This window comes from Drosophila navojoa, chromosome 4, assembly GCF_054131105.1.
Source record: "Drosophila navojoa isolate 15081-1374.11 chromosome 4, UAZ_NAV_1.0, whole genome shotgun sequence".
Classification (NCBI taxonomy): Eukaryota; Metazoa; Arthropoda; class Insecta; order Diptera; family Drosophilidae; genus Drosophila; species Drosophila navojoa.
The window spans coordinates 15,676,114-15,701,538 of record NC_142892.1 but is presented as its reverse complement, the minus strand read 5'-3'; the positions used below and the strand labels follow the sequence as shown (position 1 = coordinate 15,701,538).

General features: G+C 35.1%; 4 protein-coding genes across 6 annotated transcripts in view; 1 reads left to right on the top strand and 3 right to left on the bottom strand.

Moving 5' to 3' along the window:
* On the bottom strand, positions 1–5,123 carry LOC115564750 (uncharacterized). The gene has a single exon (XM_089259636.1). It carries the CDS (start codon positions 5,121–5,123, stop codon positions 4,425–4,427), a length of 699 nt encoding a protein of 232 aa, XP_089115762.1. The 3' UTR covers positions 1–4,424.
* On the bottom strand, positions 5,089–21,307 carry LOC115564752 (uncharacterized). Its single transcript, XM_089259635.1, has 6 exons — positions 20,873–21,307; positions 20,154–20,225; positions 6,792–6,878; positions 5,748–5,942; positions 5,590–5,682; positions 5,089–5,348 (listed from the first exon to the last, which is right to left on the bottom strand). Exons 1-6 carry the CDS (start codon positions 21,290–21,292, stop codon positions 5,220–5,222), a joined length of 996 nt encoding a protein of 331 aa, XP_089115761.1. The 5' UTR covers positions 21,293–21,307; the 3' UTR covers positions 5,089–5,219.
* LOC108658224 (uncharacterized) overlaps positions 10,741–25,425 on the bottom strand; it is a 35,620-nt gene continuing 20,935 nt past the window's right edge. Inside the window, exons 5-10 of one of the 2 annotated variants that reach the window (XM_089259634.1) lie at positions 24,111–24,403; positions 23,724–24,044; positions 23,110–23,281; positions 22,939–23,049; positions 22,819–22,847; positions 10,741–11,537 (exon numbers count right to left, since the gene is read on the bottom strand). In XM_089259634.1, coding sequence (XP_089115760.1) covers positions 11,519–11,537; positions 22,819–22,847; positions 22,939–23,049; positions 23,110–23,281; positions 23,724–24,044; positions 24,111–24,403 — 945 coding nt within the window. In that variant the 3' untranslated portion in view covers positions 10,741–11,518. Of the gene's footprint in view, positions 11,538–22,633; positions 22,848–22,938; positions 23,050–23,109; positions 23,282–23,723; positions 24,045–24,110; positions 24,404–25,425 lie in introns of those variants that run through there. The other variant, XM_030389419.2, reaches the window with a different exon arrangement.
* On the top strand, positions 13,286–19,962 carry LOC108658223 (uncharacterized). Of its 2 annotated transcripts, none has more exons than XM_089259638.1 (2): positions 13,286–13,549; positions 19,449–19,962. In XM_089259638.1, exon 2 carries the CDS (start codon positions 19,480–19,482, stop codon positions 19,723–19,725), a length of 246 nt encoding a protein of 81 aa, XP_089115764.1. In that variant the 5' UTR covers positions 13,286–13,549; positions 19,449–19,479; the 3' UTR covers positions 19,726–19,962. The 2 variants fall into 2 exon arrangements, with proteins under 2 accessions (XP_089115764.1, XP_089115763.1); XM_089259637.1 differs by having other exon boundaries at positions 13,301–13,549; positions 19,304–19,962.

The window sequence follows — 25,425 nt, the reverse complement described above, 5'->3', positions numbered from 1 at the left end:
TTCATTCATATATAGTTGTTCAATATATGCATTAAGGGAAATACAAAAGGCAATCTAAAAATAATAGGAAATACTAGAAAGCACTTATAATATACTTTCAGTATTCTGCAAAATTTATTTAAAAATTTTCCCTTTATGTTTCCTGTCATCGTGCATTGATAATTTCCCCTTTCCTAATTTCCTTTTAGATTTCGCTCGTAATTTCTGCAAAACCAAAACTTTGTTTATTATTTAATGCAAATCAAAATTCTGATTTTTCTTTCTCTATAAAAATGTCTTTATTATTATAACTGAAAATATTTATATTTTTTTCTATTTTTAGGTTTCTCTTTAATGATCCTTTTGTATTTCCCTTTGAATTTCAAGTGTTTTGGCGTACCCTATTTAATTTCCTTTTGTACCTCCCTTTAAATTTCCTTTTGTATTTCCCTTTATTTGTTTTAGTTGCTTTAGTGTTGCAAACGGTGCCTGGTTTTCGTGATATATATAGATATATATATATATATATTTATTTATTTATATATATGGGGGTATGTATGATAAAAATATAAAAGTGAGCATTGTTTTCTGTTGTTGATTTTCATTTGTATTTCTATATGTATATATGTATGTATATATATTGCAGATATATAACTGTTGTCTTGTTATGTACTAGGTGGCACAGTTGTTGTTGTTTGTTTGTTTGTTTGTAGTTGATATATAACGGTAATAACTGATTAAACAAACATAAAGGCGAGATCCTTACAAATCATATAGTAGAATATATGTATGTAAATATTAAATTTTTTGTTTTCTGCTTCTTCTTCTTTTGTTGCTTAGAGTTTGAAGAGATATTGAAGAGATTGTTTTTTTGTACACATTTATCTACAGCTTTTCATTTGTCTTTTATTTATATTTATATATTATGCCATATTTATTTATTTTATTTATTTAAAAGTCTAGCTCAATCTTTTTTTATACAACAAATTTAATATCAACTAGTATACGCTATTGCTATTTACGATATTGGTATTTCTTTTTTTTTATGGTATTTATAAGCTGTTTTCTCTTCTTTTTTTTGTAATTATGATTAAATGCCTTTTACCCTTTAGCATAGCATAAGCGCTTATGTCTCAACTAACTATATATATATAATCTAAATGTGTGTGTGTATATATATAGTAGCTGCTTCAACTCGATCTCGTATTGTTCTCTGTGTGTTTTTTTAAATATGTTTCGGAAATTGAAATTGTTGTTGACTTCTTCGCTTTTGGTTGCTTCAAATTGCTTTTCATTGTCGTTACGTTAGATATACATATGTATGTATATATATATAAATATATGTGTGTATGTATGTATGTATAGTTAGTATACGAGTATGTTCTATATGCATTATATGTATAGCGTGTTATGTTAGTATTTATATGTATATATTTATATATTTGTGAATTAGGTTTTAAGTTAAGATTAAGTAAGCCTTTCTTTAATCAGCATTTGCTGCAATTTACAAACGAACTGCGAATACACGATATCGTCTCACGCATAAACGTAGCCCAAATAATGTTAACAAGGTTTTAGTTTTTCATTTAAATTTCACTTTTACCAATTCAAATTTAAAGTTTTTTATTTTTGCTTGAGTACAATTTGGAATTTTGAATTTCGGATTTAGAAATCGTAAATTTTGTTAATAGTTTTTTTTTGGTTATGTTTTTTTTTTTTTTTTTTTTTTTTTTTTTTTTTTTTTTTGTACACGAACAATTTATATGTAATTTATTTTTCCTTTTTCTTTTCATATAATACTTTACTAACAATAACTAACTTTTTAGTATTTTTTGGATTTGTTTTTGTTTTCTTTTCTTTTATATAAATTTAGTTCAACTAAGATTAACGTACAGCAAAGCGTTATTACATAATAGTCAACAAAAGTACAATTACGATATAATTCAACATTTCTTTTCTTTGCTTTCTCAATTATTTCCTGCTCTGTTTCGCTCACTAAACATATACAGAGAGAGATATAGAGTGTGAGTAAGAGAGAGGTATAGCAGTAACCAAGGCATAATCATATACACATATATATATATGCTCTTTATAAGAACTAGACACAAAACTAACTCAAGGAGTTCTTCGCGAATTGCTCATACGACATTCAGATTTCAATGCACACACAACGAACAATATTTGAAAAGTATTTTTGCTTGATTTTCTTCTTTTGTTTTGTTTGCCAAAAATGATGTGAGTAAAGAGAAAGAGAGAGAAAAAGGTTGGCGAAAAATTTTGCATAATTTTGTTTGCTTAATAAAAAGTAGATTTTTTCTTTAGTATTAGTTTTAGTATTTTTTTCCATTTTTGTTCTTGCTAATATTTTACAATAAATATATATATATATTTATATATATATATAGTATTTGCACAGAAAGTTGTTGAGTCGTGCTTTTGGGTAGTTAGTTTTTGTTGCTCTTGTTGTTGTTTCTTTTAGTTTTTGCTCTTTATCGCGCCCTGTCGGCCTTTTACATCGTTTTAACTTTTACTTAATGCCAATCAACCTCAAATTTTAAGCGTTCGTTTTTCTCTACTGCATATTCTGCTGGTAAATGGTATTAAATTGTTTTCTAGTTGTTTAATGGTAGAGTAGCGTAGCTTTTTTCTTTTTCTTTTTGTTTTTTTGTAGTATTTTATAATTCGTTTACCGTTTTTGTTTTTCATTGTGATTAGTTGTTTTTGGTGAGAGGAATACAATTTTGCAGCTGTTGTTTTTGTCGTTTAAAACATTTAACAAACATTCAAAAAGAGTTGTGCAGTGTGCAGTTAAAATTGTACTAATAACGGTTTCTTTCTTTTTGTTTTTCTCTGTTAGTTTAAATTTTGCGCCTTTCTTGCTGGTAATTTTGTGTTTGATAAGTATTTGTTTCGTTAAATTTTAATTAGTAGGTGTAGTAGGTGAGTGGAGCGCTGCACTGCACTGCTTGCAGTGCTGCTCAGCTAAACTGCATTATCGACACTTCGCCTTGCTTGGGTATACTTTCTAGGTATTTTGTACAAATGTGTGTGGGTGTGTGAGAGAGAGTGAGTGTTGTGTATGTGTGTGTGTGTGTGAGTGAATATTACGATTATTTTTTACAAATTATTTGCTTTGGTGGGCTTTATACTTGTTCATGTTGTTGTTGTTGTCGCTGTAGCTGTTAATTACATAAATAGTGAAGCATTATGCATGCGTGTGTGTGTGTGTGTGGATCTGTGTGCGTGTGTAACAAAAGCTGATCTTGGTTTTTGTGTCGCTTGTTTGCTTTTTACAATGTTCTGTGACTGTTTGCTCTGCTTCTTCTTGCGTAATTAATGTGTTCTTACGGTTAAGGGATTTTAATTATAACACTTTTTTTAAGCTCTGGTTTCTTCATCTTATTTAATTTAATATTTGCCATATTTTTGTTATTTTATATATATGTATATATCTTTTTTCTTTGGGTTGGGTTTGTGGATATTTCATATATATATATATATTTTTTTTTTTTGCATTTTCATTTGATTTTATTTTTTGTGAAATTAAATATGGTTTCATTTAGTTTAAATAATTGTTTAACGACTAACCATTTAGACTAAGTTGCTCGTTCATAATCATAATATCATAAATACATAATACACATTTAGCTTGTTTCATAGTTACAGCTTTAGATAAGTTTTTTCTCAGATTTTTAGAAGTCCTAAGTTCTGTTACGGGTTCTACTTTTCGGGGTTTCACTAGGTAAAACGCTAGCTCTATGGGGTAAGAGAGTTTGCCAGAGGAAAGCGCAAGAGGAGAGCTGCTACATAGTTTTTTCTTTTCTTTTTTTGTATTTTTATATAATTTCCTTTTTTGGCAGTGAGGATATTTTTTTTAATGATATCAAAAAATAGAATATAAAATTATAATAAAAGTTAAGATTTAGTTCAATTAAATTAATATTTTGAAATGAATTTGCAAACAAAATTTGGATATGTATTTGAAAAGAGTTTTTTGGTCGAAAGTCAAATTATTCAATATTTGTTTATATATATAAATTTTTTTTCATGCAGCAGCTCTTGGAAAGAATATAGCATAAACCATAGTCATGGGAAATTGTTGTTAACGAGAAGTTTGGGAAATTTGTTAACGAGAGCTCATACAACAACATTGAATTGCATATTTGTTAACAGCATATCCAAAAATGTCCCATTTTTTGGGCTTTCTTTTTTTATTTTGTCTTTTTCGTTAAGTTGGTGTAGAGAGGCGTGCGTGTTAAAGAGAGAGAGAGAGCGAGAGAGATAGAGAGACAGATATTAGCATTTGGGATATTTTTTAGCACAATTTAACTGTTAACTGTTGAAAGCTGTTTTTAAGAATGTTCCAAAATTGTTCCAATTTAGTTTCTGTTGTTGTTGTTGTTGCTGTTTTAGAGTTTATTTTAGCTTTTCTTTTTTTGTTTTCTTCACTGGTAAACGGAATTATTATGATTCTTGTAGCTGTTGCTGCTGTAGCGCTGTTGTTGCTGATGCGACTGCTGCTGTTGATAATGATAATGCGATGATGACTGCTGCTGCTGCTGCTGCTGATAATGATAATGATCTTCGTGCTGATCGCGATGGTGTGAGTGTGTTGTGTGTCCGTGTCCATGGGAATGCTGCTGGTGATCGTATTGGTATTCGCGTTCACGATGCTCCCGTTGCTCGCGCAGCTGTTGCTGCCGATGGTGTTGCTCCCGTTGCTGTTGCTGTTGGCGTGTTGGTGTCTGTTGTTGTTGCTCGCTGGTGGGCGTGGCATGCAGCTGCTGCTTGTGTTGTTGCTGCTGCTGCTGTTGCTGTTGCTCACGCGTGGGCGTTGCCTCTCGCGATGCTTTCGTTGGTGTATTGGTGTTGCTCACGTGTTGTTGTTTTTGTTGCTGTTGCTGTTGCTGTTGTTGTTTTGATGTAGCTGCAGCTGAAGCTTGTGTTGTTGGCGTGTGTGTGGGTGTGTTGGGATGATAGTTTTGCTGCTGATGATGATGATTGTTGAGCGCAGTATTACTGCCGTAGTTGTTGCTGTTGGTGTTGCTGCTGTTGCTGATGTTGTTGCTGTTGCTGTTGCAATGTAGCTCATGAGGCAGTGGCGGTGGATTTTTAGCTTTTGTCAGCGGTATCGGTGTTGGCATTGGTTTTGGCGTCTCCGTTAAATCGATGCCCCATTCATAAAGGAACTCCAACTTCTGTCGTTCCAATGGGTCACTAGCCGGCAGGGCAAGCAAATGTTAGGCTTCTAAAAATATTAACGCTGTTGGCTTCGGTTCCAAATTTGATTTCTTTGCTTCGACAACTAAGAAGGTTATTTCAGCCTTTTCACGATTTGCAAAGCATTCGGCTATCAGTCGCGCAACTTCCTGCAATGTACAAAAGGGAATTATTTAAATGCAATATTGGGAAATTATAGCTGCTTATTAAAAAGGGTAATTTTCAGTTTAAAAAGCTACAGAAGTTTAGGGGCTCTCTTGTTCGCTTTGCTCTTTAGTTCATTTCCACTGTAGTTGAATGAGTGAACTAAACTGAAGAGCTCATGTATAAATGAGCCTCAGTAGGGGATTTTTTACAGTTTAAGTGAACTGCTCTGCTTGCGTTACTCACCTGATGATGTAGACCCTCGACCTTAGTGCCGTCTACCTCCAGTATCAGCTGCCCGACTTCCAAGCCGCCCGCTTCAAATGCCGCACCATTTTCCTATAAGAATATCACGTCATTAAACATATATTCATACACATTATCGTTCATCTCTATTAACTCACATGGATATTGATTATCCTAGGAAGCGGATGCTTTGTATTAGCACCACCTTCGATAGCAATACCTAAAATTGGTTTCGTTTTCTTAACTGTAATGTGTAAGTTGCCTCTATGATCAGGTACGACGTTTGGATTGTGTTCATGTTTTTGTTCAGTCGTTGAACCACCGTTCTGCTCAGCTGACAGACGCTGCATGGACTGCATGGAACGAGACATGAAACGAGAGTCAAGCGAAAGGAGCTACAATCAATATAAATCCCGATCAAATCATATAGGGGGATATAAATATATATAAATATGAAGTAGAGATTTATATATGGATTTAAGCATAGCATAACTTGCTGTTCAATAGCCGCAAGATATATATATATAGATATAGCCTATATTCACTAATGCTTGGGATTGATTAAGATATGGAGTATAAATATATATATAGAGAGAGAGAAAAATCGTAGGGTGTTTATCAAATATTAAGAATCATGTTCAGTTGGTGTGTGGAGCAAGCAAAGCTAAGTATTCTGTACTTTGTACAATTTGACAGTAAGTATATGCTAATTGTTTTCAGTGTACGTGGTAGGGCTATAACCAAACGAAATTGAATTTTATTATCATATATAATCAAAAATATATATATTTTCGGTATTTCTGTTGTGTGTCAATGGAGCATGAAATGTTTGTTGTTCGTTGACCAAATTGTATAAAAAATATTTTAATTGGGTTGGAAAAGCAAGTTTAACGTGTGTGCATTTGTATGTGTTTCATTTGTTTAAGTACTAAGTCTTATAAATAATTATTAAATATATATGAATATTCTGATTGATTAATTAGAGAGCATAAAATTGGAATTGAGCAACAATTTTGTAAATCAAACCGCAAACATTCTTTTGTTACTAATTTTATTAATTATTTTTATTATTATTCTTTTTCTTGTTGGTTGGCATTCTCTGCGTAGCTTTAGTAAATTCGGTATTTTATTTATTTGGTATTTTACTGGTCACTTCTATTTTATTTTTATTTTTATGATTTTTTTCTGATTGTCGCACTCACCTGATGCCTTCGTACACCTTTATCGCCCAGCAAAGTGCCGCCTTCTTCCTTCATATCGAAACTTCTTGAGAGTTTTGTGGCCAACTCCTAATATATTTTTTTCAATATTTTTCACATATTTTTGTGGTAAATTTGTTTAGCCAAATATTATGCAGAGTGCGCAAAGTTTGTAAAGAATTTTGTTTTGTTTTTGTAATTTTTTTTTTTACAATAAGTTGAATATAAAATGAAAGTTAGAGAAATGTTTGCATAAGAAATTGTTGGCATTTTGTACTAAGAAATTGTTTTTTTTTTTTTTAAATTTTTCTAGATAAAATCGATTTGGTTCAAGACCTTATATTAAGGTCCATGTAAAGTGTTTATATATATTTTTTGGTATCTTTGTTTGTAGACTTGTTTGAGCTTCTTGACTTGCAAACATAGAGAACAGTTGGAAATGTAATTGAATAAAGTATGACAGTTGAATATTGTTTTATATAGAAATATATATTATAGATAAATATATATATATGTACGCAATTTTAGCTATAAGTGTGGGGGTTGAGGGGTGTGAGGGGAGAGCTGATAGAAATAGCAAATGCAAAAAGCTTATTTGCGTGCTTGAGTTGAGTGAATCGATTGAGAGCTGAAATACTGTGAACACTGTCTTTTATGAATACCATTTGAATACCAATTGCAATCTGAGTTGATTTGCTAAAACTCTGTTTGTGTCAGAGAAACGGATGGACTTCACTTACATTGAGACAATGCGAATTGATTGAGAAGAAGGGAGTTTGCCCCAATAATTGGCTTTGCATTGCAGCAGTTGCAGTTGCATGGCCAAATATATTTACTAGAAATATTTGATTGCAGTCTCATTGATTTTCTTGTTGTAGCAGCAGCAAGCAGTAATTAGAAGTATATACTGTAAATTTTTTAGTATTAATGTCACCAATCTCGCTTGGTTTTAATATATTTTGTAGTATATGGAATAATATTATCATATTAATATATAATCCAAAAAATCCTATCAACTTGAACAAAATTCATTCTAGGTAATTCACGATAATTTACGTTTTGCCTTTTTGAATTAACGAGAATCCGCTGTATTTATATATTGTATATAAACGCATTAGGCTAAAGAGCATAGTAAACGAATCTATAACTGTTTGCTGCTTTCATCAAGAATAGAACCATAATATCTAATATTATGATCCCACATACAGCTGAACATTGCAACAGACTTAAACTCAGGTGTATTTTCTCAAGGTGTATTATACATTTTTAAGACATTTTAATTCCAACAACAGTTAATAAATACAGTTATCGATTAACTGAACGATAACAACTAAGAGACATACACTTTTTGTGTATAATACAAAACTTTGCTTCTTCTTTTACTTCGTCATCTTTTGTTAAGCTTAAAGTGTAATTAGTGTATGTGTGTGTGTGTGTCTGAGTGCAATTTATGAAAATGCAAGTGCAGTGTGTGTGTGTGTACCAGGTTGTATCATATACATACATATATAGGCCATACAAAATGTGTGTAGATATACATATACATATATATAGATTCATAGAGTGTACGAAAAAAAACGCTTGCAAATTGGCTAAATTGGCAAAAATTGGCAACTAAGACACTTAGATTTTTGATTGGCTAGGTTTGCAACAAGACTAATTAATTGGCTAATTTAAGTCAAATTTTTGTTTAGAGGGATTATACATATTATGGTAGATATATTTTTGTTTAGAAAAGCGCTAACTAAAACTTCAACTTTTATTTTTATTACAAATGTGATTTATCTAAGAGTTAGAGCTACAACTAGAGAACGTACGTATGTGTGTGTGTGGGTATGTGTGGGTGTGGGTGTGGGTGTGGGTGGAGGGCAGCAGCAGCTAAGGTAAATACAAAAATATAGGGTATATAATACTAGAAACGCAAATGTACAAAAGTATGAAGGAAAGTCGAAAATCTAATTACAGGATATAAATACTACAAAAGAAAATATGAAAAGTTGATGAAGTAGAAATCAATTTTTTGCTTTTCTTTTCTTTTTTCATTTATTATTTTTGCATGTGTCGATGCCTTGGTGGTTGGGTGGTTGGTTGGGTGGGTTTTCTTTTGGAGGGTGTTAACAAATTAGGTTGACTCATGCGTAAATGTGCAAATGTATTTTTCAAGCTTTTTCTCGGGTTTGTTTTTTTGTTTTTTTTCTTTTTTTTTTTTTTTTTGGCTTTGCATTTGACCTTTTTTTGGTCGCTTTAATTTGCGTTGAGTTTGTTGCTGAACGTGTTGAATTATTTCGATTTGGTTTATAGCATTTGTATTTTTGCTGCTGCTTTTTTCTGTTTTAATTAACATACTTACATTGACAATTACTAATAAAAAAAACAAAAACTCTCTAGTAACAAAACTTTTTAGGTGCGTACACATGAAAATGAAAAAGATGTGAATGAAAAATATTTACGTTTAGGTTTCGTTTTTAATTATTTTTTATTTTTTTTCTAAATGAAGTCAAGTGTGAATGAGCAAGCAATTAGTTGAAATTGAGACAATGAACGAAACGAGACGAGACGAGAGACGAGACGAATGAGAGAGAGAGAGAGAGAGAGCGAGTGAGGTGTTGTTGAGATTCGAGAACTAAAGCAAACAATTGCCTACAATTACATAACATAAAAAGTTTTGCGTGTATGTGTGAGTGACAGACAAATTGAAATGCAAAATTTCATTGAGTTTAAGTTTTATTTTAAGTATTGACTTTTTTTTAAATTTTTATTTAATATTTGCACTCGCATTTGGTGCTAACTCTTGCAAGGCACATACAAAAACAGTTAGTTAGTTAGTTAATTGGTTAGTTAATTAGAGATAGAGAGAGATTTAGAGATTTAGTAGACAGAGAGCGAGAGATAGAGAAACATAGTGAGACAGAGCATAAAATAACGGTTTGGCAACAACACTAGATCAGGCTTAAAAGTTTTGATTTATGCGCTGAAAGTGCAACGAGATGCAAATTCCAAAAAAGATTCGTTCAAACATTCATTGCATAGAACTGTGGCACAATTCATGTTTTTAATTTAATTTTTTGTGGTTTGTTTTTCTTTGTATATTATTATTATTTGCTTTTGATTTGGTTTTGGTTTTGTTACAGTTTACTTTTCTTTTTGTTTTTGTTAGTTTTTGCGTTAAACGAAAAATACATTGGCACTTACAAGAGGTCGTCCCCAATACCATGATTTGACACGTTGTGTTAAACCACCCAAATGTGAACGTAGTCCATCTAAGTAGCCGCCCTGAAATGCACACAAATGAACAAACGAGAACAATTTCGGGGGGAGAACGGGTACAGGTTGAGAAAGATAAAGAGTTGAGTGAGATAGAGAAAGAGAGAAAGAGAGAGAGTGTGTCAAACAGAGAAAGAGAGAGAGAGCACACAACTCAAATAGAAACACAAAAATTAAACATTGAACAAACAAAAATTCATTGGAGTCGAAACAAAAGGAAAATCAAATGAATTTGTAATACACAAACGAACACAAATGTATGTATGTATGCATGTATATGTAAGGTGCAGAAAAATATAAAAGAAAACACACATAAATAAATGAGAATTGTGATTAAAAAGGAAACGTAACTGAAATTGAATGGGGTTCTGGGGTAACTGTCTTATGTGATATGTTTTTCATTGGAAGGGGAGGAATTGTAGCGCCTGCAACTGCGCTCTGTTATACAGTCTAAATAGAAATATATATATATATGTGATTTTATAATAATTTTTAGCTACGTTTTTATACACTCTTTAGCTAGTTAAATACATGTGTTTAATCGGGGATTTACGTGTGTTTTTTCTATATTGATTATATATATGTCTACCCTGCATAGAAAGAAGTTTTAAATGATTTGCTAAATGTCTATAAAAATGTTGACTATAGTTAATGATTTTTAAGAAGATTTTTTTAATACTATTTGATAACTAAAATGTTGATGAATTTTTATTCATATGTTATGTAATTTATATAATCCAAATTTTACTTTTTTTTTATTTTTGTTGACTAAATTCTAATTTGGGTTTCTAGCTACATTTTTGGTTCACAAACTCTATGCCTGGCAATGTATACAATGTTGCTGTCCCTGCATGTTGCTAAGCAGCAAATGTTGCTAGGCCACAAATGTTGCTAAGCCACAGATGTTGCTTTCTTTGGTTTTGGTTCGTTGAATTTCTGTTGCATACTTTCGAGGGGGGCGCGCGCGAGGCAAAGCTTTGGCTGCAGTTGGCAAATTGTTCGTTTGAGCCACATTTGTATAGCTTAATATGGGCTATTTAATTATTGGCTTTGATTATGTCGGCAGTTAAATCGCTCAAGGCAATTCGTATTTCCGCAGCCCATTTGCAACTGCAGCGGCTGGTATTAACAACAAACAGTGGGAAATTGCATACGAGTATATAGTTGTATATATATTGTAGTAGTTAGTAGTAGTAGTAGTAGTAAGTAGTATTGGTTAACGTATAATAGCGCTTAATATATTTACAACGCTTGAGCGAAAAGACGTTTTTTAGCATTGCGCTTCCTTATTGTATTTTGTTTTAATGAAGTTATTTATACTGTGTGTGTGTGTGAGTATTAATGGCTGTTTTCCATTGTGTGGCTGTGTGTGTGTGTGTGTGTGTTTAAAATATAGTTTTGAAAAAAGTGCTTAAATTGTAAGAAACGACGACGCAGACAAAAAAAAAACGAATGCAAAGCAAACGTCAAGCGCTTACCTGTTCCTGTTTTGTTTATTTTTTGTTTTTCAAGTTGCATCAGTCCGCAAGCAGAACGACGAGAGTGAGAGAGAAGAGAGAGAGAGAAAACGTAGAAACATATAGATTTATAGTAGAAAAATTGCAACAACTGTAAAAATGTAAACAATTAGACCCAAAACGAAAAAAAAAGAGAAAATAAACAGCTAACGAGGCTCATCTCTTTTCAATGCCAAGCGTGGCTTTTGACCATCAACTCCCAGCGAACGAGCGAACAGCAGCAACAACCAAAAACAACAACAACAACAAAAATAAAGCCAAAGCAATTGAACACATTTTCTGTTTACGTCATGCAAGAGCAAAACAAAAACGCCGACAAACTGCGAGCAACAACAACAACAACAACAACGAGTGGAGCCAGCCGCAGCTGCAGTGTGTCAGCTGCAGATACAATATCTGATAGATACATGCGGCTGTCTCCTGCTGTTGCCGCTGCAGTCGCTGCTGCTGCTGGCCATTGCGTAAAGCTTACAACTAACATACATACATACAGACATACATATGTGTATACACATATCTAACTTGTGCATATTTATGTACGAAAAATGATATAGTTACGTATATAGATATTTTTGTATTATTTATCTATAATAATTTTTAGCCATAAATATTGACAATCTTTTCAGCAATCTGCACCATTTATAATTGTTGCTGTTGTTGTTGTTGTTTCTTACTTTTGCCTCGCACTGTGTATAATTTTTTTTATATTTTTTTATTACCAAGCCATAAAAAAAGCAACTGAAACGCAGACAGTCGCAGTGTGACTTAAAGAAAGCCACACGCAAAGTAAGCTACAAAAGATATATTTACAAAACAACTTAAAAACTTGTGTTGAGGCTATGAAGTCAACTTTTGTATACACTTTTGTTATGATATATATATATTTAAGCGAGACTTTGTGTCATTATGTCGATAGTTGTATGTTTCTGAGAGCTGTTTTGATCGAATTGCGGTTATATGAAGTGAAAGTAAATACTTTTGGATGGTGTAAGGTAACTCAAGCTGTTGAAGAAGTGAGTTCATAGTAGAGGAAGGCAAAAGTGGAATATGTATGCACCTATGTATAAAGATATGTGTATATTGTAAGTAATACCTATTAGCTCTATTAATATTAAACAGCGATTTCGTTCATGTTTCTCTAAGAGCATTTGCTATGCTTGCAATACTTGGAATACTGGAACACTCGGGATAGTGGGAGTACATAAAATATTTGGCATACCAGAAACATTTGGAATACTTGAAACACGGAATAGAGTTAGAGTACTTAAAATAATTGCACTACTTGCAGTACTAAAAACTGGAAATATTTGGAGCGCCTGAAAGACTTGGAGCACTCGGAATAGTTGGAGTACTTGGATTACCAGAAACATGCTTTGACTACTTAGAACCTACTTAGAACCTTAGTTGGAGTATTTCAAAAAAATAGAATATTTACACTACTTGGACTAACAGAGACTCGAAATACCTGGAATCATTGGAATAGTTTTAGTACCTAAAATGCTTGGACTACCAGAAACAAGTATTCCCACTTGGAACACTCTCAGCATACTTAGCGCTCTTGGAACATTTGAAAAAGAAACACTTGAAATAGCTGGATACCTAAAAGTCAGCTGAGCAATTGAATGACTCACTCAGCTGCTGCTCCATTTTATTTATTATTTACATCAAGTCTCTCCAAGTCACTCCAAATGACTCCCAATTCTCTTATGCCCCCCGCTGCAGTGTATATTTCAAAACAGCGTCGCTGTCGACGTCGACGGCGCAGTCGGCTGCTGTTTTGGCCGCGTCTGCATTTTCAGTTTTCAGTTGCGCGTCGTTGCTCGAAGCGTAAGGTTGGCGGCCCACCGAGACACCAAGTTACCGAGACAGCAAGACACCGAAAGACAAAGCTGAGCTAAAAACGAGACATAAACTCGAGCGGAGCCACAGAGACAGAGACAGCGAAGCAGCGAGCAGCTACCACGGCTGAGTTCACAAAACGTGCGTATAAATTGCAAATTACGTGTAAATACTAAAAAAGAAAAAAAAAAGAGTCTAGTAGAGGTAGAAGAGGCTGGCAAACTAAAGTAGAAACTAACTTAAACAAGTTGTTGCCAGTTGACAAATTTGGCGCTGTTGCCGCTCATTTCGCGCTCTGTTTGCCACAAATTGTTGCATAAACAATAAGCAACAGCAATTGAAAGAAGTTGCCTGGCCGAGCGCGGCAATTGCCATAGGCAATGTTTAGTAGTTGTTGTTGTTATATCATTATTGTGTGTGTTATATATATACATATATAATATATAATTTTGTCATTTTTTTTTTTGCAACATTTGGCCGCCAGCCTTTTTGCCACACATGTGTCACAACCCCGAAAGGCAGTTGCGGATCTTCAGGCAATGATCATTTACCCATCATCATCTTCTTCTTTCATATATATATATTTTTTTTTTGCCTTTTGCATTTGCATTCAATTAGCTTCTATTTCTCACCTTCTGCTCGGTTTTTTATGTCTGCTAATTTCTTTTGTTTATGTTCGTTTTTTCGCCGTTTTTTAATTGCCTGCAGCGAGCGGCTTTTGCCTCGCATAGTCGTAACTTCAACTTCAGTTGAAGTTTTGTTTTCTTGCTTATACGTTTTAGTGCCGACTGGTTTTGCAATTAAGTTGCTTTCTGTCTGTATGACGCAGCGCGCTGACGGAAGTCCAGATTCTGTTTATACATAGAAAGAAAAAAAGAAGATCTACGAGCCGAGCCGCTAAACATTTCGACCTAGAAAAGGCAGTCGAAAAAGCCAGCTAAAGGGAAGCAGTAGGCTAGCGGCAGCATCCTGCAATATACGCTGACTGCGTTACATTGCTTAAAGTATTGAGCGATTTACTTTTTATGTTAATTTTTTTTATTTGCAAACAATTACATGAATAGAGAAATTATGCAAAGGCGATTTATTAAATATAAAAAAAAAAAGAAATAAAAAAATTATATAAATCTACATAATTCAAATAGATTGATCAAATGCGTAATTTTGTCAATTTTATAATGCGAAATTTTAGTGGCAAATATTGAAGTGGCATGTTTATACATAATAATAATAAAAAATAAAATTAAAAATAGATACTTAAAAGTTTTTATAAATCAAACTCAATTGCTTCAATTTAGCTCAAAAAAAAAAAAAATATCAAATATCATTGAGTTTAGGCTGAAATCAGAGACCACCATCGTTAAGTCATAACCAATAAATTGCGCAAACATGCACAGCTATAGGGCACCCATAGAGCGTATGGTAATAAATATTATTTCAATGCGTAGTGCAGTTGACAACTCGTCAGTCTCTAAGCATGGGTCAATGGCATGTGTTGATGTGAAGCTGCTGACTGGATTGGTTACAATCTCAACACACACACACACAAATATACAGCTATATAACGACAGGCTGTGTAGTTTGCAAAGTCATAAATTTGATTGATTTTAAATTGTGAGCCCTAAGCGGATTTCGAAAAAGTGCTGACTGAAAATGAAAAAAATATATATATATAAGAAAAATGAAAAATGAAAAAGAAAAAACCTAAAATTGAAAAAAAAAATAATATAAAAATCCCAGTTATAGCCGCTAGCTAGAAAAGCCGGCAAAACAGTTAAATGGGGCTGGGCAATTGGACGTCAATTTCATTATTGTTCGCTCTTGGAAAATTCTCTGGCTGCTTGTGAAAGTTTGAACGTAACTTTTCCAACAAAAGAACCAGCTAAAGCAAACTTCTTTTTTCTTTGGCCATCTAGCGCTGTCTATTAATCTTTTGTAAACAAAAGGTGAGCAGCTAATTTGCTGTCCAATTCACACCATTGTCTGCCCGAAGCCCGCAGCCAGAAGATCATGCGAACAGACCATTGTGTCACTCTTCATATGAATATAAGTGGCCATAATGCCGCATGGAGTATTCCGCGCTCGTTGACCCACTAAAAATTATAAGCCTGACAGCTTGTCCGATCGCTAAGCTGCTGTCAAAGCCAAAACGCCCCAAAGCGTTCATTGAGCAATATGATTAAATATTTATGTTATTGACTGAAGTGGGTCAAAGTTTCAAATCGGGAGTTGAGCAGAGTAAGAGAGAGAGAGAGAGAGGGGAAGTGAGAGGGAGCGAGAGATGTTGACACATTAGCTGAAATAGGGACAGCCTGATTGGGCCTACATTTATCATATAGTTAGTTGCTTTCGCTCTTAATTCAAATGGTTAACAATTCCGTGTTTACATTGTGAATCGTGCTGGGGACTTACATAGGGCAGATGATGCTTGCTATGACTCATTTCTGTCAATAATTTATAAGACTTGAAGACATTCAATTCCCATTAAAGCTATAATGTAGTCTTGTAGTTGAAACTATTATCAGCAGCTATATGACATATTATATGTACATATATCTTTATACAAAGTTTCTATAAGCCATTCAAATTGGAAAGAATTTTGATTCTCTTTTTCTCTATTTATGCTTTATAGAAAAAAAGACTATATATATAGAAATGAAGTAATATATGTTATGATGATGTAAAATCAACATATATAATATTTATATTATTTATTTATATTATTTATTTATTTATAGCAACAGCTTATAAATTAAGCTGGAATAAGCTATGAAGAGTATATACGTTCTGCTATTCATAAGCTAAATACATATCAATTTTTATTCACAGCTAAGAGTTTATGTCTAAAGGCATTCTATATGAATATATAAACGGCTGGGAAATGTTTTCAATGTGGAGTTCACATAGTTATGGTAATATTTACATATTTATAGGTATATAGAGCAGCTCTTGCTCATATTTTACTGGAAGATACGTAGCTATATGAGCTAAATAACTGTAACTAGCTCTACTAAATACAAGTGTGTATGAAAATTTATATTTGATATGAATGTTTCATCAAAAAAAGCTTTATAGAAAATATTTTTCATATAAAATATGTATATTTTTACTTGAATAATTGGATTGAAAGAAGATATTAGATACATAAATGCTTTATATGTGCGCTTATGAATGTTGTTTCATCAAGAAAGTTTTATATGTAGAACATATTATATATTATAAGTACATTTTTACTTAAATATATACATATGTCATAGCTAGATTGAAGAACGTACGAATTCATAAAATCAGTGTATGTATGTATGAATGTTTCTTCAAGAAAGCTTAATAGAAAATATTTTTTTATAATAATATATACTTTTACTTCAATGTATACATAACGCATGGTAAGTCTGAAAAAGTTATTAATTCATATATGTCTTTATGACGAGCTGCTCTCCCAATCGACTTCATTGAAGTTTCTATATAAAATCACTAAAGTAAATCTCTAGATCTTCTGTTCTCTCCTTATAAGATCATCTCAATTACATCTATACCTCAAATTAGAGCCAACTCGTTAGCCAAAAGGGCATTTAATTGACGGCTCTAAGAATTATCTTCAATCAGCTGCTTGTTGCTATCGCCCAAGCGTTTCGTAGTCAATTAAATCAAACACTAATCGTTGCCAGCCAGACGCGAATGGCGATCACATAATTAAGTCTGGTCAAAACAAACAGTTAACAAAGAAGTTGAACTTTAGCCAGAGAGAGGGAGAGAGAGAGAGAGAGAGAGTTAGAACTTTGAGTGTAAAATCGACGGTAACTGTAAACAAAATGGAAAACCAAGTCAAAGACTTTGACACTGTGCAACACAATTGGACTTCATTAACAGTCGAAGTTCGGCTGCTGCTCTTATTGCTTCTTCTGCTTCTTCTTCTTCTTCATTTTCTTCGTGTTCTAGACTGGCAACTGGGTCTATTAAAGTGTGTTGATTATGCCTTTACAGCCATTGACTTTTCGGACCGGATTTTGGTTGGTTTGCTGTTGTTGTTGTTGTTGTTGTTGTTGCTGCTGTTGCTACGCATCAAAATGATTTATTTAACGTCTATTTACATTATAAACAACATTTTTCGAGTTGCTTGTTTGCCGCTTTCGTAAATGCAGCAGCAACAACAACAATGACAACAACAATGACAACAACAACAACAACAACAACAACTATTTACTTTCCATTTATGCTGCTCGCACGGCCCTGCTCTTGACAAAGTTTTGTACCTTATTTAGTACGTTTCTCTAATGACCCACTTTGAGTTTTGGTCTTTCGCCTGGCTTCTGCCTGCTGCTTGCCTGCTGTTGCCTGTTGTTGCCAGCAGACGGACTTGCTGCCCGTTGTAATTTCAACAAAAAGTGAGTGTCGCAGTGCCCAGACATCCACTAAACGGCAACAACAACAACAACAACAAAAAGCTGTTTGTCTGTTTTAGCTTGAAATCAAACTGGTTGCTCGCTTGCTTCAGCCGGTCGCTGGTCACCCGTCGAAGTAGTCAAACTCGCCCACCCCTCCGCCACTCCTCCCCCCATAGGCGTCGTCCCATTGCCAGCGCTTGTCAGCTGTGCACACAGTTTGCCTCTACCCCCCTCTCTCTCTCTCTCTCTCTCTTCCCCACTAATCCTCTCTCTTTCTTCAGCTGCAACTTTTGGGCACATTACATGCCAAATGTCTGCTGACAGAGCTGAAACATTTAGCACACATTGAACTTGCAGTCGAGATGCGTTTTGGTTTGGGACTCGGATTTGGCTTTGGATTTGGACGAACGCCTTTTCCGGAAATTATAGCAATTTTCATGTCTTTTGGCAAAGCCTGGCAAACGTTTGTTGACGTTGTTGCTTTTGTCTCTATATGCAGCCAATTGACTTTCACTTTTCGTGCACTCCTTGCCAAGCTAAGAGCATAATAACTGTATAATGCAGCCGGTTAGGCATTAAGTAATGCATCCTATATAAGTAAAATGCTTATATCTAAATAAATATATATAATATATGTGTATGTATATATAAAAGAGCTGCAGCGCACTTTAAGTAATGAAAGTAAACGCGCGCATTTGTTGCTAGCAAAGTTATGGAAAACTTCGCTCGCACAAATTTAATATAGAATTTATCAGCTAAAGCAACTTATTTTAATCTCTTTGAGATGTGAACTTCTTTGTGCAAAGAAACGTGCTTATATACGTTTTTTGTTCGTGAGTTTCAGTAAATATCAAGGAAAATATGTGGAAAAACAAGATAAATGGCTAGAGCCAAACTTATATGGAATTTAACAAAATGTGCTAGAGAAAAGAGATAAAAGTTAATTGGAATACCAATTATTGTTATATTGTCTAACCTATCTATACATGTATCTGTGAGCCTCTTTATCTAGCTATCTATCTGTCTATCTAGCTATCTGTATACCAATCACTGTATCCAAGTATCTATCTATCCATGTATCCATCAATCTATCTATCTATCTATCTATCTATATAGCTGTCTATCTGTCTATCTAGCTATCTACCCTCTCTTTTTATCTCTCTATATATATTCTATCTCTACATATATTTATCTATCTATCCACCTATCTATCTATCTATCTATCCATCTATCTATCTATATATCTATCCATCTATCTATCTATCTATTTATCTATCAATCCATCCATCTATATCTCATGTATCTATCTATCTATTCATCTATTTACCTAACCATTCATCCATCCATCCATATATATCTCATCTATCCATCGATCTATCTATCTATCTTTCTATCTCTCCATCTATATTTCTATATATCCATCTCTTTCTCCATTTCTCTATCTATATGCACACAAAGCACTTTCATTTCGCATATGTACTAACCGATTTGTTGTCTTGTTTGTCTTTAGCTCTGGCAAATTGTTGACAGCACACACTCGTTTTCACACTCCATAACATTAGCGAGTTGGTTAAACAACAACAACAACAAGAAGCGCAGCTATAGAAAGAGCTGCAAATCAGGCGATTCATTAAAACAACTTAACAAATCAACAGGCGGACAAACACAACTGCGGTGGACTGCAACATGGAGACCTATTTGACCGAGATCAAACAATTGCGCATACCACGCCCGAAATTCGAGCCCAATAGCTGCCATCAGCAGCACCAGCAGGCGACCGCGACAACTGTGACACCGCCCCCTCATCATCAGGCCCATCATCCGCACCACGCCCACCATCAGTGGCGACACTTTGTGCGCCCCTTTACGCCGCCACGCGACTATCATTTGCCAGTTGTGGGTGGGGACAGCGCCACGCACGATACAATGTAGAGAGAGGAGTAGAGGAGAGAGTGAGGGGGAAGAAGGGGTCTGCGGTCTGTTTGAGCTCAATTGGATTGCATTGGCGTATTGATTACACTGCTTATACGTAGAGATACATGCTATATAGACTATATATAAATATATAGATGAACATAATCCATCAAGAGTTGAAGGCTCTTAGTGCTTAAGTTTAGTGTTTTAGCTATAGATATTAAATTAGTTGATAATAAAGTAACAAAGCTGAAATGTTTTAGCTCTGAAATGTTAGTTGGATGGTAAGTATATCTGTAGATGTATATGCTGAAAGAGATGATAATGAACGAAATGAAATGATATGTGTAGCTGCTAAGCACCGAGAGAGAGACAGAGACAGACAGAGAGAGACGGAGAGAGTGAGCCCCTTTACCTGCCGGAAGAAAACTCTATGTCTTACTCACCGCATCTTGTTCATATTCCGGTAATAGGGTTTCGCTGCCCCGTCGAGTTCTATGCTCATCACAGCCGTATTCCTAAGCCAAACAGAAGAAGAAGAAGCGGAAAATCAATTTTTTGGTTTCTTGTTCGTTTTGGTAAGCCAAGTTTTCTTAGCTTGATAAACAGTTAAAAGCCAATTAATCTACTACACTTAGCAGCCAATTAGACAACAGTTAAAAACGAAAATAGTTCGAGAACAAAACAAAATAGACAGAGAAAGAGAGAGAACATTAAACAATGGGACATTTAGACATACACGAAAAAACATTAAGAATAGTAAATTGGCAAAGTTTGGAAATGAAAAAAAATAAATAAAACGAATAATAAACAAACTCGAGACAACAGACAACACACAATATAAGGAACGGTTCAAATAGAGCCGATTTTAGTACCGAATGTCAATTTTTTTTCTTATTTTCTTTCATATAAATGCAATAAAATTTATTTCTCTCTTTGATTATCTGAGCAGAGAAAGTGAGAAAGTGTAGAGAGACTTTCAGAGAAACAGAAATTATAAGAACTTTTTTGAGAACCCAACGATTTCTGAATCTGATATAGAGAGAGAGACAGATAGATAGAAGGAGAAAGAGAGAGGGAACTAGTCTTGAAAGTCTAGCGAGTGACAGAGCCAGAATAGAGTTTGCTTGAGACAGATCAGTTAGCTGTGACGCAAATTCCTGACCTGTTGCTGATTGTCTTTGGCTTGCTTGACTTTAAATTGATTTGGTCCCAAATGTTGATGTGGCTGTAGCTGATGTTGTTGCTGCTGCTGATGTTGTTGTAGCTGTTGTTGCTGTTGTTGTAGTTGCTGTTGCTGCAGCTGTTGATGGGGGAGAAGATGCTGATGATGACGCGCACTTCCAACGCCGCCCAGATGACGCAATGAGGTATGATGTGGATAATGTTGTTGTTGTTGTTGTTGTAGTGAAGGTGGCGTTGGTGATGGTGATTGGTTGCTAGCTGCATGTGATGTGGCTGTGGCTGTGGCTGGCTGATAATGCTGTGATCGATGCAACACTGGTCCCGCCGACATGGGCCGATAGGGCAACTGCAGTGCGGGTCTATCAACGGAACGGTTAACGGAATAACAGTTACAGTTCATTACAGGTCATTTCTTGATAGTGAGTCTATTATTATTTTTTTTTTTTTAGTTTTGTTTAGTTAGTAGTGAGTGCTCAGTGTGTGTTTAGGTACCGTTTATGTATATCCGTTACGGTCATGCCGCCCAGCCCCGAGTCCGACGAGGGACTGCGTCCAGTTGCGGCGCTTACTTCCATGTCGTCGGCTGTTACCTGTTGGGAATGGAATGGAACGAACGTTGTTGTTGCATACGATTCAGAGTCAGAGAGCGTGAGTGAAAGAGTGAGACAGAGAGACAGAGAGCGAGAGAAAGAGAGCGAAATATGATATACAGGGTCTACGGCTAGGCCTGCAATAGTTTCATAGAGCCAGCTACACAGATAGCGTGTGTGGGTGTGTGTGTGGGTGAGAGAGAGAGAGTCGCGAAAAGCGAGCGAGAGAGATAGAGAGAGTGAAGTGATCAGTGCAATTGTTCTATACATATACATATACATATAAATATATACATATATGTATATATGCATATAACTTTGTTCCGTTAGGTGCCTAGTTATGTTTTAAGCAGAGTTTTGGGTGAGCTATCGGTGACTGCTGTTTGGGTATATTATATATATAGTATTATAGGTGCGATATAGTTACTGATATATCTGAATAATACATGGTAATACATGGTATAAAATTTCATTATATAATACAATCGATTGTGTTGCTTAGTCAACTAAACCTAACCAATGAACGGCGTCTGTTATCGATCTTACTGTGCTATCGATAAGTGGAGCGCGCGCAAGGCACAGCGATTACCTGTACCTGCTACTTAGGCCTAGAAGAAAAAAGAATTTTTGTGCAACTACAAAAACCGCATTGTTTAATTCTTTTGTTAATGTATTTTCAATGTTTTTCATTTTGCATTTTTTTTTTTTAATTTTATTTTGTAAATTAAAAATTGACATTCGTTTTGTTATCGATATTTGTTTGCACCAGGCAAACAAAATCGAAAAGCCGATTTAAATAAAGCTTTTCTCAAACTGATAAACATGCAGAGCAAACAGAGAAGAACTATTAAGCGAAAACATAATAATCGTAAATAAACACATATAACAGTTAAAGTTGCGTTCAAAGTTTCCTACACGATGAGTAATTAAACTACAAGTTTTGCTTTGTCTGGACAAGTGTCGTGTATTTGCTTGTGTATAGAGTATAGAGTATTAGAGTATGTACTTATAATCAAGATTTATAATTTCCATTAGAGAATTAATCAATTAAATATAACTAAAAATTACAACACCAACAACAACAGCGACAACAACAATAAGATGTAAATAAAATTAAATTCTCATAGAAACAGTTTCGTAGTAGAGAATACACAGTTATATAGTTAGACATAGTTATATGTATATATATAAATTATATAGTGAGAGCTCATATTTTTCTCTTTTTACTAGTTTCTAGGCGAGTAGTTAAATTATTTTTGTCGTACAATAGTTTAACATGCGCAGCTAGGTATATATGGTGTCAGTGTCGTAGAATAAATCTTCTAAAAAGCTTTCCGGCAAATCACGTGCGGGGTCTCCTTTACGCTGCAGGAATGGAGTTTGTCAATTAGACAGACATTATAATGAGCACTCTCTATTCCACATATACATTTATAGAGGTATTTGACAATCTTACCCTATGCCTATCCACGCTATATGGATCGCGCTCACGGCGATACACTAGCTCATCGTAACGTGTACGATCCTCCGGAAAGACGAGCTCCCGAATTTCCGTCACGAGCGTGTGCTAAAGATCGACTTAATTAGTATATAGAGGAGGAGTTTTTGGTTTATCTGTTTAGCTTACCTTTTCGTACGTATCTAACATCTCTAATAAGACGGCAACAAAGGCATCTATGGTCATTGCTTTCACACTATATTCGGCTATATAATATGAAAGACTTGCAAAATGATGTCGTGGCAGCAGCGAGCGCGCCTTCTCCTCCACCATGGTCGCAATCTGACCTTTTCGGCGTGCTCTGCGAGAGATGGGAATGAGGGTTTGATATAATACTACTAAAATATATATTACATAAACTGTTATTTACCCCTCTTCTCAAGGGAATCTATCTATTTTCTCATGTCTCTCATTATTTGTCTACTTTCTGCTGTCCACTCTCCAATTTCTGCATATTCTACTCTCTAATTTCCAGTATTCACTCTCCACTCTCTACTCACCATTCTACTCTCCACTATTTATCATCACCCATCTTCCTCTCGCTTTTTATCTACTTTCTATTCCTCACTCTCTACTCTCGACTATCCGATTTTCAATTCCCACTGTCTAGGCTCTATTTTCTATTCTCCAATTTAAGCTCTCCAGTCTCCACTCTCCCCTATTCACTTTTCACTGTGCACTCTCTACTATCTCCCATCACCCATCTCTCAATTACCCCTCCCATCACCGTTCTCTCAACTCACCTCGTGCCCGTTGGACTGTACGCATCCCAGGGCTCCATTTCGATGGATGTGCAGGAGTGCGGCACCTTGCCCACGTCACGTATCAGCAGCGACATGCGCTTATGGTATTTCAGCTGGCTGACGGCCTCGTCGTGCGTCACATCGAGGAACGACTGATCATTGACCTCCAGGATTTCGTCACCGATCATAAGGCCGGCACGATCTGCGACGCTATCCTTGTCGACGCCCGTCACAAAGATGCCCAGGCCGTACTCCACGCCGCCGCGTATCATCAGGCCCAGCGATTGGCCCGGCTCAATGAGCAGTTCCACGCGACGTACCCTAGATAAGCAACAAATATATATTACTAAGTATATTCTATATGTAGTTATACTTAATCCAGCTTACCGATCTCTTCGATCGTTTCGTCTGCCGCCGTACTCCATGGGCGGCGAGGCCGGACGACCGTGTCGATCCATCCAGGAGCAGGTCTGACGAAAGGGCAGACCCGATCCGCCTCCGCCGCCGGCGGCTGCTGCCTGGGCGGCTGCCGATTGGGGTAATAGGGGGGCCATCGATGCGTACATGGGATCCCGCGAGGGTGGACCAAAACCGTGCAGCGGCGCCGTTGAGTTCAGCGTGGGCGGCGCTCGCACCGTCATACTGATTTGACGTGACGATTTCAATATCTGCACACATCTCTGCGTTAAGAAAAAATGTGGCAATAGAAGAGACACAAAAAAGAGACGGAAGACGGAAGATGCAAGCAAAACGAACGAACAATAGAAGGGGAAGCAAGAGAGAGAGAGAGAGAGAGAGAGAGAGAGAGCAAAAAACGGGTGGCAAAAAGTTACAAAGAGAGAGAGAGAAAGAAATAAAAACAAAAACTGAATATAAAATAAAATTGCAATTAATTAAGAAATCAACTCAACTGGGCGTACACAATGCTTAAAGTGGGCGTGTCGTGTCCACTTATATCAACTATTGTTTGTGCATTTATTGTGGCTATTTTAGCTGTACGCCAGTTAGCTTTCATATTTTCATATTTCAGCATTCGCTGCATTAAGCTGTCAGCATTTTAATTGCTCAAAACCAAAAACTCATTTGCGTGCAATTGTGCTAATTGCTTGGCACAAATGTCCAAGCCTCGAATTTCGTTTTGGGATAATCCCAAAACATTAACCACATACAGTTTTTGTGGTGCAACATGTTGTGGCAAGCGCTTGGAGCTCAACTTTTGTTGATCCTCTCGGAAAATGTGTTGGAAAATGGAATTTTGTTAACTTTAAAATTTGCCAAAGTTGACAAGTTGAGAAACGGAATTTTAATAAATATATTATACATCTTCAATCAAAATTTTTGAAGAGTGTTATAAATGAAAAAGTGTTTTCCACTCATCCAAAACTTTTTAATTTTAATAAATTATTACAAAAATCGTAAAACATATATTTATAAAAATCTTTAAAAATTGATTTATTATAAATTTAGAAAATCCAATGAAAGACTTATTCAAGCAAATCTCGAGACTCACATCAAATTTGACAAAAATGTTAGCATAAATTATTAGTTTATCAAAATCTATTAAAAAATGTCCCAAAATTCTAAATTAAATACTTTAAAAGTACGAGTTTAGAGTAAAAATACTTCGAGCTGCAGTACAGTAATCAAATTTATGGTGCTTAAGGTGTTGGCTGAAGCGTAGTTTAAAAAAAATAAATTATAA

What these genes read in the sequence shown, in the direction of transcription:
- LOC115564750 (XM_089259636.1), bottom strand. Translation starts at nt 5,123, where the DNA reads ATGCCAACACCGATACCGCTGACAAAAGCTAAAAATCCACCGCCACTG.
- LOC108658223 (XM_089259638.1), top strand. Translation starts at nt 19,480, where the DNA reads ATGGAGACCTATTTGACCGAGATCAAACAATTGCGCATACCACGCCCG.
- LOC115564752 (XM_089259635.1), bottom strand. Translation starts at nt 21,292, where the DNA reads ATGAACTGTAACTGTTATTCCGTTAACCGTTCCGTTGATAGACCCGCA. An exon ending in CCAAAGACAATCAGCAACAG is followed by an intron (nt 20,226 to 20,872) that starts GTCAGGAATTTG and finishes TGTTTGGCTTAG; the next exon opens with GAATACGGCTGTGATGAGCA. An exon ending in CTAGGATAATCAATATCCAT is followed by an intron (nt 5,683 to 5,747) that starts GTGAGTTAATAG and finishes ATATTCTTATAG; the next exon opens with GAAAATGGTGCGGCATTTGA.